Source organism: Theobroma cacao, chromosome 7 (genome assembly GCF_000208745.1).
Source record: "Theobroma cacao cultivar B97-61/B2 chromosome 7, Criollo_cocoa_genome_V2, whole genome shotgun sequence".
Classification (NCBI taxonomy): Eukaryota; Viridiplantae; Streptophyta; class Magnoliopsida; order Malvales; family Malvaceae; genus Theobroma; species Theobroma cacao.
Window position 1 is genome coordinate 11,700,005 of NC_030856.1, and position 20,217 is coordinate 11,720,221.

The following is a 20,217-nucleotide window of genomic DNA, read 5'->3' on the forward strand; positions in this document are numbered from 1 at the left end:
TATCCTAGTGGATATAAGTACCCCACTCAGGGGCGGATCTAAATAATTTTTCTGAGTGGTGTCATAACTAAAATAATAATAATAATTAAAAATATAAATATATTAAAATCCATAAAATAGAAGTTTTAATATTAAATTACAGAAAATGTAAATTGAGTACATTCATTTAATAGAAGTAAAAGTATTTAAAATAACTATAATTGTCTACAACAATTTTACATATTTTGAAAACAGTGCATGATAACATCAGTAAAAATACTATCAAATACATCTTTTTTTTTTAATATATGTCACCAAAGAATGATTCATCCACTCGTCACTCATTCAATATAGGATTTGAATTGTTGGATAAGGAAAGTGAAAAACACCAGGAAGAGGAAACATCATTGTGGATCTCAAGAATAAGATAGAAAATGAGAGTAGGTTAGATTTTGACTTTTCTAATAAAATTTTAAATTATAAAAATAAATTTTTTTGTCTTTCCATGTAATATTTAAATTTTAATATATAAATTACTTTTTAATAAATTTACTTTAACTTGGAATTTTTTACCTCATTCCTTACAAAAATTGCAAAAAAATTAATTGATTCATTAATATTATTAATTACATAAAACTTAATGAAACTCAATAAAAATTATATAAAAGGTAAAAGTTTTTGATAAATGAGGGGTGTCATGAAACACCACTCTCCTAAAGGTGGGTCCGCCCATGCCACCTACTTCTTCTTCTTCTTATTCTTCTTTCTTAAAACTATAGAACTTTTATTGATAAAAGTTCAAAAAGCTGGGTCAAAAGATTGTAGCTTAAGTTTATGGAATTTACAATTAAAATAAAATAACCTTTGTTAACTAAGGGAACTAGATTTAGGGATGTCTAGTCCCCTTGACCACCAAAATTCACATGAATGGTAAGGAAAATTGAATCTCATGATAGTCATATTCCAAATATATTCAGAATCACCACACCACGTTTAAGCCCTCCATGAGGTCTTCTAAAGTCATTTGCTATGCTATTTCTTCGCACATTTGATTTACAGAATAGAATGAAATAAAATAGAATAGTTATTCCATAGAAATAAAATAGGGTAGGAATAGAATAAAATAATTATTATATAGTTTGGCTCATAAAATGAAATCGAATAGGAATTGCTATTATGATTTATTTCAATGCCTGGTTGATAAGAATAACTTTGGAAAAACTATAGAATAAATAATAAAATGATAAAACTACCCTTTGTTATAATAAGATTTATTTTCATCAAAAAAATACTCTTTATATAATTTAGTAAAAATTTATACCAAAAGNGTAAACAAAAAATACCCTTTATATAATTTAGTAAAATTTATACCAAAAGAAAAAATTACCTTTTATTATAATTTAAGTAAATTTTTTCTTTTTTAATCTTTTTATTTTTAGTTTCATTAAAACTTTTCAATAATTTAATAATTTATCATGAAACTATTAATAAATTTGTTTATATTTTGTCTATTTGTGTTCTTCCTTTTTTAATTTATATTTTTATTAAAAACTTAAAATATTAATAATTTAATAATTCAAACATTAACATTTAAAATATTAATATTTTATTTATAATTTAAACACTCTTATGATAAAATATTAAAATATTAATAATTTTAAATTTATAATATTAAGTTTTTATAATTTATAATTAAAATTTAAACTTTTTTATTTTAAATTGTTTTCCTTTTCCTTTCTTCGTCTCTGTTGGCCAGCCACCAGAGATGTCGCTTGTGTAATGGAACGTCGATGTGGCGCACCACATGGCTAGATCTAGTCACTAAAGTGCCAGATCTTGTGCCTCTAGCAATGAGATAAGGCTAAGGAATGCCTCCGAGGTTGGATTTGGCCGTTTCACACTTAATCCATCCATGGACACTAGAGCCGATGGCTCTTTGGTCGAATCTGGCCAAAGAGCACTTGATCAATACTTTCCATGACCATATCCGATCATGGAACTACTATCGTCGTCACCTTTAATGGTGGGTGGAGGTTAGAGAGAGAAAGAGAAAGGCAAGATGTCAAAACTTGTTTTTGGCAATTCGTGACCGATGCAAGGACCAATGTGGTTATGGACCACTAGGCCTAAGCAAGCCTCTCAATCAACGTGTGTAGGCTAGTCATCCACCACATCCAATCATACAATCATTCAATGTAAATAGATTATACATGCATAGGTGTCATCACACAGTGATGCAACTGCTCAACATAAAGTGTGGAAACACTTTTTTCCATTAGTAACATTTGTATAACATATATATCATACCAACATTCAAATGCACTTCTTAGTGCTCACATGGGCTCTTAAGCCATCATTTATCACATTTGTATAAATCCATACAATTGTAACGTCATTCAATGGTTTTACAGTCAAAACACGTTCAAAAGGTTATAAACAATAACAATAATGTAAAGATCGACTCGTCACCGGAACATGACTCAACCCTTTAGGTTGCAAGCGGCTGCTAGAACACCTACCAAGAAGGAACGAATCACATCTTCATGACACGGGTTGTTAGATAGCTAAACATCAATCTGCAAAAGAATGGGATACTAATGTGTGAGTTATAAAGACTGCGTGAGTGAATGTAAAAAAGGGAAAAGTCGAGGGGTTAGAGCTTTTGCACAAGTATAATCTTTTAATAACGTGAATGTATGAACTTTAAATACTTATTCATCAAATCTTTAAGAGTGGAAGTAAATCAAATCTTTGACGACACTTTAAAACCTTTTTGAGTTGAGTACTAGATCTTCAAATCATTGGTCATAACTTTAAATCAAACATTTGAATACTTTCCAAAGCCAATTGGGTCATATTAACCTTTGGAATAAAACATGAGTGTAAAACCATTGGGAACACATCAAGAAAGGGCTAAACTTACCATTTGGGAATTGAAGTCTCAATACTTTTAGGGGAAGTATCGATACTTCTGGTTGAGGTCTTGATACCTCCTCTAAGGGTATTGAAACTTTCTAGGAAGAATGGTATTCAAGCATTTTAAGCTCCCTTCGAGGTCTCGATACTTCATTCATATAAACCCAAAATTAGACTACTTTGAGCTCATTTCAACCTTATTAAACCTCTTTAGCTAAAAATCTACCTTAAGACTTACCTCAAAATCATAATTGGCTAAGAAACCTCATTTCCAAGCTATCTTAGCATAATTCATATTACATTAAGGTTAAGCAAGTCATGCATCAATCAATTCAATAAACAACTTAGGCCTAACTAGTGACGATGGTATAGTCCCCATCACTCTTTGACATCTTAAGTGAATCTTGGACTGGAATTGTCACCTCAAGTCCATGCTATGTATGACTGATGTTAATGGTGTAGTCCCCATCACCCTTGTACATCATAGTTACATTTTTCTATGACTCATACTCATACTCATGCTCACCTTTCAATTCTTCATAGCCATTTAACAATATCAGGCATATACCATCTTAATCATGTACTCATACTTAACTTATATGGTATGTGGAAACATCATCACATACAATTTATAAATTAGCATATAACATGTGTTCATACTCATATTATGTATAGTCATATTATGAACTCAAGGGTGGGAATGCCTTTATCCACTTTAATCTCATCTAACTTACATGTAGTTCATACATATCTCATTAAAGTGGTGGTTTGGTTTAAAAACACTTGAAAGGACTTGTCTTCCTTGTTGAAAACTAATACATAGTAGAATATTTATAAATACATACATACATACATACATACATACATACNACCAACCCAACCCAACCCAAGCCGTTTGTTTAAGCCGAGCCATGCATTTTCCATTACAACTTTTTGAACAATATTATATATTATAATATATATATATATATATATATAGTAACTAATACAAGTTCACAAATTCGTGCAAAACATGGGATCAATCACAAACACATTTTGCATTTATGAAGTAGCTATGAAAATCATATCATCCACGTAACTCAACAAATCATGATTTACATACTAAAATAGTTTGAAAGCAATCTATCCACTTACCTTTTTGGAACATTTTGAACCTTTCCTTGACTTTCGACAAGTACTTGATAATTCTATGAAATAGAATTATTTTGTTTCAATTGTTCTTAAAAGTTAGCTAAGTTCTTAAGTTTAGGTTATAATTTAATTATTTCTCAAAGTATATTTTTATCAAGTTATTCTAATTTTATGTTTATTTATCTTAGTTTAGTTATTATTTATTTGTTTTTATGTTTTTTTGTAGGATTCTAGAAGAATAGAGCTTAATTGAGTGAAGAAAGGTGTTTAAGGAGCATAGACCCTGCTCATATATATTACGGTATTTTGATCATAACTCTCACTCCAAATGTCCAAATGATAAAATTCTGAGACCATTGGAAAGCTAAGAGATCGAGCTACAACTTTCATTGAGATTACTTTCTAGTTCTACCTCCAAGATGGAGAAAATCATAGTCGAAGTTGACAGAGTGTAGTAGTCAAGAAAAAGAAGACATGAAGCAAAGAGAGCGTCGCAGCTTAGATGGGGTGTTCCACGGCATCGAGCTGGAAACTGAAGAGATAAGGTGGAAAAGAGAAGGTTATGGGCTGACAAAGTCCTTATTAAACTCTACACTTATCCTAAGCCTATATTAAAAGTTTTTAGGGTAAAGAAGTTTAGTTTAGGTAGAATTAGCTTAAATAGAAGTTAGCCATATATATACACACATTACAGAGAAATCTTAATAGAGATTCAAGAAGCTAGAAGTTGAGGCTGAAGATTGAAGATCAAGGTTGCAAATATTTATTTTCTTCCTTAGCTTTTATTTTCATTATGTCTAGCTAAATTTATTTTTCTAGAATTGCAATTGAACTCATATGTAGTTTAAGTTTTTACTCTTTTTCCAACTTATTTTCAATGGGATTTGGATTGTTTATTCTAATTTGTTCTTAATGTTTTTAATTGTCTGAACATCAATTAAATTGATCTAGGAACCTAAATATAACTTTGGAAAGGGAGTTTAGTATAGACTAAGATTGGAATAACATATAATAATATTTTTTTGATTGAATGAATGCATTGATATGTGTATAGGATTGGAATATAACTATATGTCCTATGTAGCCATTATTAAAGCCTGAACTTAATGAGTCTTTTTTTATTTCAATGCACATAGAAACATAGTGTTTTGGTTAAGATAAATAATTTTATAAGAGACTCGGAGAGAGCATTATAAAAAATTGAGGACTCTAGATTAGCAATTCAACCAATTGGAATAAGTTAAGGAAAAAAGGTAAGGTTTAAATGAAGTGTGAGGGATATTATAAGTGTAGGCTAGTTTAATTTGATTTTTATTTAATTATATTATTGCTTTGACTTTTAATTATTGGTTAATTACTTTTGGTTAATTAAATTCTAGTTTAATTAAATTTCTATTTTTGATTATTTGGACAAGATTAAACTGTTTTAATTTTGGTACTTAGTAAAGTTTTATATCAATTCTCTATGGGATCGACACTCTGCATACCATTGTATTATCTTTTCGATACATATACTTATGTAGGTAGAATTTTAAATAACAGTACTTCATGTCCCTAAAGATACTAGCTTTTTTACCGTGCCTAGCACATCATAAATTGTATGCTTACAATATCATTGAGTGTAAATCTTCAACCAAACTTAGTCTATATTTCTAACCATAAACTAGTCTTAAAACTTATTTTAGTTAATGCTAACATTACCTTGGTGAGTTTTAAAAGCTAGAACCACTCGAAACCTAACATTGGAGATCAAAAATCATAACTTTATATATGGACAGAACCTTAGGAAGAAAACCAATAAACTTTAATGTTGGAAAATCATTTCCTTACTTCCATAAATGCTGAAAATCAAATCTAAAGGCTGAAAATCAGGTCATACTTGAATAAAAATGGATTTGAAGCTTGAAAGAGTGCAAAAGAGGTGTTCGATAGCTGGAGAAATGAGAAGATTGTCAGGTCTTGAAATTTGAGCCATATTTATAGTTTGAGGTGTGAAAAAACAACTTTACCCCTTTATTTTTTGAATTCTAACGCTAAGGTATCAATTCCTTGAACCTAGATCCCGATACTTTTGAAATAGAATGGTTCTATTTGGGTTTTTTGACCAAAAGTCTCCAGACTTCTTGTGGAAGTCTTGATACTTATTTTTTGGGTAGTATGGCTAAAGACCTTATGAAAAGTCTCGGGACTTTATTCTTTCCAAGTATAAGGTATTGACACTTCATAGCCAAGTCTCAATATCTTGGCTCCAGAATGCTATTTCAAAGTGAAAAATCAAGTCTTTTGACCCCCTTTGAATCCCAACTTCCCCAAAAGACATTTAAAACCATTTAAAGAATATTTGTAAGCCAAAAGTGTTTAAAATGGTTCACAAAACTTTAAATCTTTAGCTCACCAAATTAAGTTACACTCCTACTCTTTAGGTGGAGGTGGGATTTCACAGTAAATGAGCATTTAGGCATGAAATGTGATTTACTGGCGAAATCCTTGTTTACCCTGCGAATGGCATTGAAGATGCATGCTCAAATTCTTAGTCTTTGGAAGACACTTCAAGTTATGATATGTTTCATTCATTATTTCTCTGTTAATTTCCACTGTCAACATTTGAAAGAAATCTGCACAAACAAGAAAGATTTTGAATAAGGTACCCTAGAAGGCACTAGCCAACTGATGCACGTAGCACAGTATGTCAAATATGCAGTTTAAGCCAAACAGAGACATATTGTGAGTACAATATGTGAACTGAACATGGTAGACAAAAAGAGAGGATTTGATAATTGAAGTAGAGAAAATCAAGTTCCTGGTAGTTTATAATGGTATGCAATGAAAATAAGTTAACTAGAATAGAAAGTGATCACTTACAGTCCGCAGCTAAAGGGAGATAACATCACATATGGTTTGTATGAGAGTAAGCACAAGAAGGATAACTGCAGCAACTGTGGCAACATCTCGCCATAGACTTGAGAAATATTGGAGTTTCAGGATTGCTATCCAACTATGATGACGAGCTGCATTGTATGCATTGAGCTTCTTAAAAAGTTCAGAATAATGATTCTTATTCACTTCAATATGTTTGCAAAGTTTGTTGAACAAAGATACTACTGCTTTATGACTGCCAAGCTGGTTAATGATAATTCTTCTTCGAACAAGTAAATCCACATCTTCAGCAGATTTGACCAGATATTCCATTAGAAAGATATAGTCACAAATGTAAGTGTCCTGTGGATAGTAGCATTGCTCCCAAGCCATGAGGTTTCCATAAAACAATTCAGTCGAGTCGTCCACTCTAAAGGGGGGAATTTTCAGCACTCCGTTGTTTTCAATAAATTCAATGTCAAGTAAACATTTGTTTGAGCTCACCTTAAATTTCAGGCCTGCTTCTAGCAGCAGAACTGCACTGTATAAATATTCACCTTGTACATTGCCCTCCTCTAGGTTTAATTCTGGTTTATTTTCTCCAGGCTTTCGGGATGAATAACGTTGCAGTGAAGACCTTATCAGATCCATCAAAGACTTTACCCTTTTGTGGATCCATTTGCAACGAAGGGATTCTTCATTGTTGTTCTGCATCTGAAATAAATGTGGTGGTAGCTGAAATGTTCGTACCAAATCTAGGAAATGTTTTGGTCCTTCCAGCATGGATCTATAGTCAACATATTCGCGATTGTTTGGGGATAGTATATCTTCAATGGATATGTTATGGTTGTAATAATGGCTGAAGAAGTAGTAGGTAAGATCAAAAAAGGAAGGGAATTTGGGGTTACTGGAAAAGGCAAGTCCATATATGGTCCTAAGAAGAAAGATGGGAAGCTGATTTTGAAGTAAGATCAAGTCGTACCGTATATCAAGTAGGAACATCCCCGACTTACAATTAGATATACATAGTATATCTATACATAGTATAATTAGATATAGTATATTATTAATTAGATATAGATCATACACCTTTATATACATAGTATAAACGTGGTCCTCAAGCCACGTTTATATACATAGTATAATTAGATATAGATCATACACCTTCCTCATCAATGAGAAACTATGTATTTTGTGACAAATATAAATAATTTATCAAGAAAAATTTACGAATCACTTAAAAAAATATTATTAATTTTTTTCGATAAATCATAACAAGTTTCATTAAATATCAATTCCATAACCCTCTGAAAAACAAAAGTTTGTTCGTCAATGTATACTCTTTACAGAACATCATGCTCAGACCCACACCCTGTACAAAACATCTTAAACCAACATCCCTTTACAAAAAAAAGAATGTATTAATGTTTTAAAACTTTAATACGAATAGTGGATACATGAGCAGTCCTTGGGCCAAATCTTATGGAACTGCACATTGAAAATCTAAGTCTACACACGACTCGGTCCAGCCATAGGTATATTCATTTATGATGAAAATAATAAAAATTGTATTAATGTTTTAAAATTTTAATTTTATTTTAGAATTTAAACTAAATTCGAATACACTTTTTTTCCCGTTTTAAATTAAATGTTCACATTTGACTTGACATTAATATTAAAAAACTCCTTTAACCTTAATAATTTTGATATTATTTATCAAAATAATATAGCACCTTACGATATTGTATAGACTTTTTAAACGAAATGTTACATTTCTTGTAGTATACCAAATTTCCTCCAAATATTTTTTTCTCGACCATGAATACAAACAATCCAATCCAAAGACACAGGATTTACAAGCAAAACAAAAGCCACCAATGAAAAAAACAAAAAACCACTCACACCACATAATGACAGAAACAAATCAAAAAGAAAAAAAAGCTTGAAAACCAAATTGTGAGCAAATGAACAATCCAAATCAATCATTTCACCAGGAACAACATCCATTAGCTCAACGCAAAGCATCAAAATCATATAATTGAGAGAACTTTGCAATACAAACCGATTCCTTATGTGAAAATCAACATTCTCCAACGTCAAAACACCAAGAGAAAAACACAAGAAGCAGGCCATATGAAGTCACGAAAACAAACCACCTGAAAATCTACAAATCCACCCAACAAATATACCAGCAAGACGCCAACAAACCACTCAACCCACATACATATCAAAACCTTAGCAAAACCACCAAAACCAAAGGGAAACCATCAATCAGCCCTCATAAGGCAATGAAAAAAATCACACAGAGAATCGTCCATCAACACAACCCAACAAAAAGAAAAAATAAAAAGTCGAAGAAAAGCAGCCACTTCAAGAAAACAACAAAATAATATTTCAACCGTGTACCTGGGCCCGTCAAGCTTAGTTATCACAAAGAACAACCATCATATCCTAATCCCTTGCCACTCCACACTTGGCTAAGGAATCAGCTAAATCACAGGCAGACCGAAAAGTGTGCTGGATATGCCATGATTTAATCTTATGAATTTAGTGATGCTCCTTTCTTTTTCTCCTTGTATTGTTTTTCCAGGTAACCATTTACTTTGTTGGCCCAAGGGCAAATTTAGGAATTTTTTTGATTGGTATCATTAAGATGATGTTCAAAATATTTTTTTTCTCGATTCAAGATTTGCTGGAAGAGTACTTAAATCAAATTCAACATAACTTTACTTAGAAGGATATTATTGAGTACCATCATTAGTATAATTTTATTGTTGTTGCTCGAGGTTTGAGTCTTGTGAAACAATTTATTTCCTTTTAAAACATCTTCCCATGCCTTATTTATCTAAAATTATAAAATTTGTTAAAAATTACTATTTATTTGTATTAATTAAAATATTAGAATTAATAAAATATCATTTTACATAGCAAATTATTAAGTTCAGTAACTAACAATATGACAATTTTCCATTCATTGATCAAAATTAATTATAAGCATTCACAAACTGCATAAAGTTAAATACAAAAATGAAATAATCAAATAATATGTCTATAAAATAAAAAAAAAGAGTCATAATTTCAAGATATTATTTGACTTGCAATACTATTTTCTATTAACTAGATTATAATTATGAAACCAAATAATCAAACTAATCAAACAAATATTTAGACATTAAGTATTTCAAAACTTAATTTGAGTTGAAAATTACACACAACTGAAGCACAGATGAGTTGTTTTGAGAGTGAAAAATATATACAAGGACCAAGATGGGAAAGGACTTGAATTTTAAGATAGAAAAAATAGTTTAGGTTTTGATTTTTTTAATAAAATCTTAAATTATAGAAGAAAAATATTTTTTCCTTATAGTATTTAAATATTAATACATAAATTTTTTTTGATAAATCATTTTTACTTGGAGTTTTAACCCCACTCCCTATAAAATTATAAAAAAAATAATAATAAGTTTATTAGTATATTAACTACCTTACATTCTAGATAAACAGAATAAAAATTAATACATTTTAAAATTGAGTGGTGTCATGTGACACCACGCCCTCCAACCTGGGTCCGCCCATGACCCCACTGGACGGTGCTTTTTTTTTTTTTGTTGCTTTCATGCAGATACTTTATTCTTTCATAGTTCAAATAATTTGAACTCTGAGGTTTTTTTGTACTTAATTATTTATTATTAATAAATTGAACTTGGTTTGAGGAAAAAAAAATGTTATTCAACAAACAAAACCCATCAGAAAAGCATTAAACAATATATAAAAGAATGAAAAAAAAAAAAAAAAGAGAAAAGAAGGCCTGGCGTAAATCTCAATATAATATGATAAAAACTATACCTAGCACTCCCTTTGTTTGTGAGGGGTGAGAAACAAGTTCTAAAAGAGAGATTTTTTACCTCGATTAATCACCCTGGTCTTGCATTAGAGATGATAAAGGAAACTGGGAAGATTGAAGCAAAGGAATATTTCTCCCTCCTCTTTTGCTGGATTGGACAACAAAGGAATCGCAAAAAAATTTTGTCGGCCACGTTTCCATAGTTTCATTATTGAAGCAAAGAATTAAGAATAAAACTTTTTACTTTTTTTTTGCTTGTCATTGAGTGGGAGCTTTCTACTTTTGTTTTTTTTTTTTTGGTATGTACACGTATTTAGATTCTTTCATGTATTATTTGAAAGGAAAAAACAGGAGAAGAATTCCAAATCCAAAAAAGAAAAGATATAACATCGCACAGAACAGCCCAATAAATACCCCAAATATTAAAACACATAGCCAAAATCTTTCAAGTTTCAAAACAAGTGAAATATAAAAGCTTAACCAATTCATTGTCCTTTTCACACAAGACGGTGACAACCGAATTCTTATCTAAAAATCCCCTTTTAACTAATTCATCTTTCTCATCAACTCTGCCTTTTAGCACTTGTTAGTAGAAGATCCCGATTTTAAGAGGGACAAGGCCTACACATGCCTGTTTCTAGTGATCAAATTTGAGACAAGAAGTACCAAGAATCAGCTTGTAGAAAGACTTCGGTGAATATTCATATACATAGAATTTGTCATTATGCCAATGTTATTACAAGCATTTAAACATTTTCATTAAGAGTCTTTTGCTCATCCTTTTCTCGTAACAGTCACACTGAATATTCTTGAATGAGACTATTTAAAACAAAAATTTAGTGCATAATAACAACATATAGTAACTTGTTATTATCCATTGACCTTTTATTGTTAGTTTTGCTAACTCAAAGTTAGGTTTCCATTACTAGCACATTTAAGTCAAGGGTTTTAGTCCCATTCCACTAGATGCTGATTTTACAACCTCTCTTGGCAATGCTTTGGCAAGTAAATTGGTCAAGTTCTAGCGAAATTGAACAAAAGCTATTGTTACAACACCATTTGAGATTAATTCTCTTATATAGACATATTCGTAGACTTATTTGTCTAGACTTTTCATTATAAATCTTATTGTGGGCTACACACATTGTAGCCTCACTATTACAATATATGGAAATAGCTGGTATCAGTTGTGGTCACAACTTTATATCTAATAACAAATTTCTCATTCATTTCGCTTCCTTCACAACAGTTGCTAATGCTAAAAATTCAAATTTCATTATGGAATAAGTAATACAAATCTACTTCTTACATGCCCAACTAATGGCACCACCTCTTAAGGTAAAAATCCATCCTGATGTGGATTTGTTGTTATCAATTTTAGTTATCCAACTGGTATCAAAAATTTCTTCTAAACTACTAGAAAAACCATTGTAACAAATCTCCAAATTTTTTTTCTTTAAATATCCAAGTACTTTAGTGATAGCCTTCCAATAATCTTTGGTAGGTTTACCTGTAAACCTTGAAAATCTGTAAATGGCAAAAGCTATATCCAATTTGGTACAATGTGCAGCATACATTATGCTGCCTATGATACTTGCATATTCTAATTGTGTCATAACTCTTTCACAATTCTTAGTCAATTTTATACGAGAATACAAGAAGTATTAAACTCTTTGATTTCTAAATGACTAAATTTGTGAGGAATTTTCTCTATGTGATGTGATTGATTCAATGAAATAACATTTTTATCTCTTTTGACTTTAATTCCCAAGATTATATCAACTTCATTAAGATCTTTCATTTTGAAAACTGAAATCAAATATTTCTTGGTTTTAATAATTCCAAGAATATTTATACCGAATATCAACAAATCATCTACATAAAGACATATGATTACACCATAGTTTTTCGTAAATTTAGAGTAAATGCACTTATCTGCATTATTATGTTCAAATCCATTTGAAAGTATATTACTATCAAACTTTTCATGCCATTGCTTTAAAGTTTGTTTTAGTATATAAAGAGATTTGATTAGTTTACAAACTTTCCTCTTATTTCCAAGAAGTATAAAACCTTCAGGTTGCTCCATATATATTTCTTCACTTAGATCTCTATTTAAGAAGGCAGTTTAATAACCATTTGATGTACATGTTATTTATAAATAGGTGTTAAAGCAAAAAGCACTCTTATGGATGTTATTCTTACTACTAGAGCATTATAAGAATCAAAATAATAAGGCTTTCTTTTTACGTCAAACCTTTAGAAACTAGTTTAGCTTTAAAGGTTTGTACTGAACCATTTATGTAATATTTCTTTCTAAATACCCATTTACAACCTATGGCTTTTGATCCAGGACCTTAACGTCAAGGTCTTTTCGTTTTGAACTAAAATTTGTAGTTCATGCACTTGATCCATGGTAAGTAGATTGCCACTTATCTTAAACTTAAAATATTTTAAGGACAAAGTTTATCAATACCTCACCTTTCGTTTTTGTAGGTAGTCTCCAAGGCTACCAAATTTCCTTTGGAGTTTTTAGATTAGAGTAGAGATCATATAGACAATCTATCAAAGTGTTTAGGATATATCCATGGCATATCAATTCATCTTCTTCATGTTTTTCTCTTTCTACCTTTTGTGCATCAAAATCTTCATCAGTTGGTTTTCGAAGTGTAGTAAGACTTGAACCGAGAACATAATAAGGCAATGAGCAAAAACACCATCTTATCCCTCCAACGAGTGAAATTAGTTCCACCAAATTGGTCAAGTTTGGCGAATGCTTGATTCATGACTTTAAACCTCTTATTTGGATTAGACTCCATTCAAAAAAACTTTTTAAAATTGTTAGAAAAGTAGCATAAGAAAAGGAGCAAGAAGTCTTGAGGCGCACTGTAACATACTATCTTTAAAGAGTTGTTGCCTATTATAGGGATTTAAAAACAAAAGCTTTCCAAGATACAACAAGGCTATTGCAGAATTTTATTAAAAGTTGAAGTCTGTTTTGGAATTACATTCACTATTATGAACACTGAACCAGTATTTTTCAGTAGTTGTGTTTGTTGAAAACTCTAAACAACTAATCAGTGTATTTCAACAGTTGTGTTTGTTGAAAACACTTCTATTTATGTAAAAGTTATATCTTAAACTGAACAGTCATAACTGAATAATTAATTAACTTTTAATGTTAGTTTTCCAATAAATCCAAATATTACAAACTATCTAATAACTACTTGCATAGTTATCTTGTTACTTGAGTAATAACTAGGGATTTGCGCTCGAACCATGAAAGGAAGCAAATAGTAGTGCAGAAACTTCTCTAAATTTTGAGTTGGGGAAAAAGTGTCATAAAGAGGATTTTGTTAAGCATTGAAAGAGTTTGATCATTCAATTCATCAAGAGCTTTTGTCTTTCTTCTAATACCATCAGGATGAGTAGGAACACAACACTAGTGCTTGAGGATGAACTTGGGTGGATTGCATGATTTGCTCAAACAGGCTTGAGAGCTGGCTCGTTGGCAGAGTTCTTTTGGGAACCATTTCAACTTGACAACTTGAATTTTGAAGAAAAGATATGAGAGGCAAAGATTTTTCCCAACAAGCATGTCAAAAATTTTTATACACAAATTTTGTGTACAAATTATCATTTTTAAATATTTGTTATTGATTATAATTAAAATTATAATCATTAATTAATAATAATAACATTTATTTAATTATCTATATATGTGTATGTGCGTAAAAATAAATTAAAAAATTAATATATTGAGGAAATTATTAATCATTCTAACCTCGTAAGTTAGAGTCGATATTTTGGAGAATTATTGATGACTCCACACAAATTAAGGTGCTTCGAATAAGCACACCACCAAAGACTTTTGTAGATTTTTGGACTTTCAGAGACACCCTCAGATATCCCTATTATCACATAGTGCACCTCTATTCCAACTCCAAAACCTATAAAACATATATAAAAAATATACATCAAAATTAAGATATTAAGATCAAATTATATAAATACAAAATTCCAATTAATTATGCATCAATTTGATGGCTAAACATAACTTAAGTCAAAATTAAAGAAATAATATGTAATTGGTTCAACCTCTTTCCTCACAAAGGAAAACAACTTAATAAACCAAATTCTCTTCATCAAAATTACCTAAGAGATATAACTCGGTTTGGATCTTTGAAGTAGCTGAGTTCAACCTGAACCCTCAACTTGGAGAGATTAATAAATGTGAGAGGTCATGGGATACTACGATTGAGGATATCAAGTTTAAAGCTTAGGATGTTTTAGATTGTCATTTTAGCTTTGTGAAAAGAGAGGCCAACATATAGTCTTGCTAATTTGTTAGCTAGCTAGGCAGGAGTGTGAACCTTATGCTAAATTGGTTTGAATGGATTCTCTTCTGGTCTCTATTTGTAACCCTGATGTTTCCATTTGATCTTTAATGATATTTTTTTTTTCTCCTTTCTGGTGCAGAGCATTTGCTGCCTTATTTGTACGAAGAATATGGTTGGGGATTTGTTTATAGAGTTAGTTGGTGACTCATTTTGAACTTTAGTTGTAGAAATCATGTGATTGTTTTTTTTTAAAGGGATTTCTAAATCAATCCCTACAATTAAAGATAGCCCAAAGTGAGCTTATTTGAGTGCTCGATAAGTGGCAATTTTAGCCACTTCAAAGCTCGACATGTGGCATAATTAATTGGGTTCAAGTGTGTTTATCTCTTGACACTTTGTTCTATATGAATCCCTACAATCAAACAATTTAAGGTTTGATTTTAACAAATTAAAAAGAATAGATTTTTCTTAAAAAAATATTATTAGTAACACATGAATAATGAGATTATACATCATGAGCAGGCATGTGACAAAGAAACTAACAATGAAAAATATGATGTAGATTATCTACATATCATGTACAAGTTCTGATATGGAGGAATAAGTTCCTAGAACTCCCGCAATGGTTCCAAATACAATAATTCCAACAATGCATATTAGCTTGCAGCTCCAACTCTGATAGGAACCAGAAGCTTTTAAGTAGCACAAGCAAGGTAGAACAAATGAAGCTAAAACCACAAATATTGATCCCACAATGGCCATCAGGTTCTCAAAATAAGGAAATACAAAGGCCACAATAGTTGTGCTAACCAGCAATGCTATCCTAATAAACAACTTCACTGCTCTCCAATTTTTGAGATTTTCTGATAGCCCACCTTCAATAGCTGTTGCAACAGGGGTTACCATCAAAGCATATCTGGTAACTGGGATGAGTAAAGTGGTGTATATTGCAACTTTTGCAGCAACTTCTCTTGTTGGTAAATTCAGTGTAATCTGCGATTCCACACCATCACCGTACATGAGGTATCCGACCATGGCAGTTGAGGCATAGGTAATTGTTGTAAGGACGAAACTAAACAGCAACACCTACAAGACAGTACAATAAAATATAAATGCAACGTTTTAAACGGTATAGATTTTGTTGAATGGTCGATGAGGCAGCCTTAAAATCTTGTAGGTCGCAGGTACAAGCTCATCAAGAGTGGGTTGGTCCTAGTATCCAACTATGTGTTGAATTTTATCCAGTTATATTCTAATTTGTTAAATGAAAACATCATGTCTAAATATACCTTACTGAACTGGTGTGTGTCTCGCATTGAAGTGTATATAGATGGGATCACCGGATGGCCAGCAAAGCACACTATATACAAACTAACTGCAGTAGGAATCCCATTCATGTTCAACAATTTTCCTCTTGCATTAAACCCGACACCACCAATTGCTCCAACACACAAAGTTGATCCAAAAATGAGAAGGCAAGAAAATACCCCAGTTGCAGATACATAGGATAGTATGCTCAAGTCAGTTAGCAGCATTGAGGGCAATATAACTAGAGCTGTTAATACAACAAATGCCTGCCTTCCATCTACTAAAATTGTTCCAAGCTTGACCATGAATTTTGGAAATAATTTGTGTAAATTGTCCCCTTCTAGTATCAGAAGCCCTATTGCTACGAGGTACAGCTCCGAATTCATGATAATCATGACTAGAATTCTTCCTTTTTTTCCAAATGCATGCTCAGCTATGTCAAGGTAACTTTTGATAGAAGGATTAGCATCCATGCACTTCTTCAGGAGAATGCCAGTATAAAAGGTCATGATACCAATCAAGAAAAAGAAAAATAAACTCAACCAACCTCCACTTGCAAGTGCATAAGGCACTGTTAAAAGACCGATTCCTGAAAAAGCAGAAAAGTGCTGTCAGTAAGTAGTGTATGATTGATTTTAGTACTGTTGGAAACTGAAAGAATAGAAAAATGGGGAAAACAGAAAATTTTCTGCGGAGGGCTATGGAAGAGGACTCCAGCTTACCAAGGAAAGCATTCGTTCCATTGAAGCATGCCTTTATAAAACTGGAACCTGTGGTGGTTTGAGTTAGCGGAGTTCTTAACTCATTTGCCATGATTTCTACCTGTTCAATGAATACACAACTGGAATATTTCAGAACTCTGGAATGATTTGAGAGTTACAGGAAGCATTACAAATTGTCAATAGTCTCTCGCAAGCATTGCAGCTGTGTATTTATATTGACTCTGTCGCATGCTAATTACTAATTATAAACTTCACATGAGCTTCTCCCTTTAGAATTTGCTGGTAACATTTTCTTAGATTCAAAGATCCATTTGCAGGAAAAACTTTTCTTATAATTTGCAGGAAATTTTTTCAAATAACGAAAGACTTTTCTTTTTCCAAGTCGATCTCTCTATTTACCAATCTACACATTTCTTCAGGAAAGCCCTGAAAATCTAACAACCCCAAAGTCTTTATTTTCTATACAAATCACTTATCAAAACAGTTTAGCAACACAAGAGAATAAGAACTGAGAGTAATGTATGCTTACCTAGTAAAAATAGAAGAACGTACAGTTGGAGAAAACAATTTTAGAAACAGGTGAGTAATAAGGCTTTAGAAGGATGCATGCTGCACGTCAGTGCCAATGTCAGAGTGAGCTTGACTGGAAGCTTACAACTTAGAACTAGTGGCCAGGTTTCTAATTTCAATGCATGTAATTGGCCATACATGTTAGTATATGCATGCTCTTATGTATAGAGAGCTTAACCCTTAGGTAGTGTTTGGTATAAGGAAAGTGGGAGCACATTCCTTGCAATGTGTCCAATTAAATTACATTACAGTATTTGTTTTGCAACAGATCACTGCAATATAAGATTGCAATGTAATCACATTAAAGTCAAGGGATATAATGTGATTGCAATCCAAACCAATGCAATCACATTACATTGCACTCTGTAATGTTCTTAAAGACACTTTTACTCTTCAACTTTATTACCTTATTAAAAACATTTTGTAACGTTATAATTAAAATAAAATATATAATATAAAATTAAAAATTAAAATAAAATAAATATTAATTACACTTATTAAAATTTTATTATTTTTAATGATGAAATTTTCTAAATTATCTTCAATTTTAATTACTACTTTCTTATCTTATGTTTTTATAATTATTTAGAATTAATTNGTGATTAGGTCCCACAATATATTCCCACCAGCAGCAGCCAAAATATGGAAGAAAATGGCAAATTCATCATGAATGAAGAGCTGTTGTCTGGTTAGGCAAATATAGGGACAGGTCATAGACAAGGGCAGAATAAGAATTTAAACCTGGCTAATTTTGTTGCTCTTTTGAAGACTGTTGAGTTACCTTCTGTTACTGTCGAATTCCATCATTGACAAGATGTAGAGATCCCTTTTCTTTTTTTTTTTTTTTGAATAATTGAATTGAATTATTTTTAGAGAAGTAGAAGAATTGCTACAACATAAATTAAACAAGGCAATTACCATGAAAAAGTGTCTCCTATAGCAGCAGGTGCATCTCTAACCTAAATTATTGGTTTCCATTAAGTAAATAGTAAAGCAGAACCAGCGACAAACCAATAATACTGGAAAACAAGAATCCAGGACAGAACAAAATACTTTTATAGTGCATCTTGCTCCACATCATTTTGTTGGCACTGCTTTTGGTCTGCAGTGAGCGCTGCGTCAAATTATTAAAACAGACAGATGCATTGCGTCACTTTGACTCCCACTACTTTGACCATTGTCTTTACGTAGACATAAGTCTAAGGAATCACGTCTGACAATATATATGTTAGCATGAATAGATCCAATTTAGATTAATGTGATAAAGTTTATTATTATTAAAATCATGCATTTGATTCAAATTCGAATTAGTTCATACTATTATTTTAGATGGGTCTAAAAATAGAAATTGAATTTGAGCCTCAAAATTCATATACAACTGGCACAAATTCACGTTTGTCTAATGTTGTTAAGGGTTCTCTTTTTTCTTATTGACAGGAATCGTTATTTCTCATCTTATAAATAGAGATTACAAGTAAATTAACTTGCATAAGTATTGTAAGAAATTAAATAATAAGATAACAAAAAAACAAAAAGAAAAAAAAGAAGCGGAAGTCACCTAAATTATATATGAAGATTATAAATTTAAGCATGAGATAAAAACTATAAAATGGGTTTTTTCATAGAATTAATTCTGTTGAAATATTTTGACGGATTATCGATAGAATGAATACTTCACTCTTTTCAACAAATATGAATTTGGATCAATTCAAATTCACATGAACAAGCATGTTAATATCTCAGCATAATATACAAAAAATAATAAAAAAAAAATCTAAAGATGTTATGTCTTGTAACCTTTTGTTGCTGGAACAAATTCAACATTCTTATGTAGACAGAGATTGTGAAATGCTCGTGACTAAGCGCAATTGTCCAATGTTTGAATACTCTTTGTTACAACTACTGATGAATTCATAAATCAAGAGTCTTCTTTACTAATGCAGCGTGACAAACTTGACCTAATGCAATGAGTACAGGGCAAAACTTATTTGTAATGATCCTATATTGAATATGCTTGTGAAAACTTATACAAAACTCATTCTAGTTTCACAATTATTTGCTTTAATCAGGTCAACCTCTTTTATAGCTATGACTACCCCACTTGCTACATATGAACAAAACCACCAAGATGGAACAAGCATTGAGGTAGCTTGCCATTTGATTGCTAAGATGACTTTCCAACGAGACTTGCTATCAAGAAAAGGTTCATTTATAATGTGATCAGTAAGGGGCTGAGAGGCATAGCATTTATGTTACTTTCTCTATAACCACACAATTTAATGCCATACTTTTTCTCCATCATTGTTAATTCTTCTATGGCTTTCTTTAAAACACAAAATGAAGCTCAATAGAGGCCTTCATTTCATGACAATTATGTCCAAAAGGACTAAAAAACTATAACCAAGAACAAGTGGAAATAAAAAAAAAACAATAAGAGATAGGGACTTGCTCCAATTAGCTTTAGCTTTATCAAAACACTAAATTTGCATTGCAAAACGTGTAATATACACTTTGCTTATCAAAACATTCAATTTACATTGATAAATATGTA

At 31.3% G+C, this 20,217-nt stretch overlaps 2 protein-coding genes across 2 annotated transcripts; both read right to left on the reverse strand.

The window, feature by feature from the left end:
* On the reverse strand, nt 6,778–7,884 carry LOC108660462 (UPF0481 protein At3g47200-like). The gene has a single exon (XM_018124362.1). The coding sequence runs from the start codon at nt 7,882–7,884 to the stop codon at nt 6,898–6,900; it is 987 nt and encodes a 328-aa protein (XP_017979851.1). The 3' UTR covers nt 6,778–6,897.
* On the reverse strand, nt 15,606–17,804 carry LOC18594696 (vacuolar amino acid transporter 1). Its single transcript, XM_007022322.2, has 4 exons — nt 17,626–17,804; nt 17,097–17,196; nt 16,356–16,963; nt 15,606–16,152 (listed from the first exon to the last, which is right to left on the reverse strand). The coding sequence occupies exons 2-4, from the start codon at nt 17,185–17,187 to the stop codon at nt 15,634–15,636; spliced, it is 1,218 nt and encodes a 405-aa protein (XP_007022384.1). The 5' UTR covers nt 17,188–17,196; nt 17,626–17,804; the 3' UTR covers nt 15,606–15,633.

Bases quoted from the DNA above. Each gene is read 5' to 3' on its own strand.
- LOC108660462 (XM_018124362.1), bottom strand. From the start codon at position 7,884: ATGTTCCTACTTGATATACGGTACGACTTGATCTTACTTCAAAATCAG.
- LOC18594696 (XM_007022322.2), bottom strand. From the start codon at position 17,187: ATGGCAAATGAGTTAAGAACTCCGCTAACTCAAACCACCACAGGTTCC. The intron at 16,964-17,096 runs GTAAGCTGGAGT...CTGCTTTTTCAG, and splicing joins TGGAACGAATGCTTTCCTTG to GAATCGGTCTTTTAACAGTG. The intron at 16,153-16,355 runs GTATATTTAGAC...ACTGTCTTGTAG, and splicing joins ACACACACCAGTTCAGTAAG to GTGTTGCTGTTTAGTTTCGT.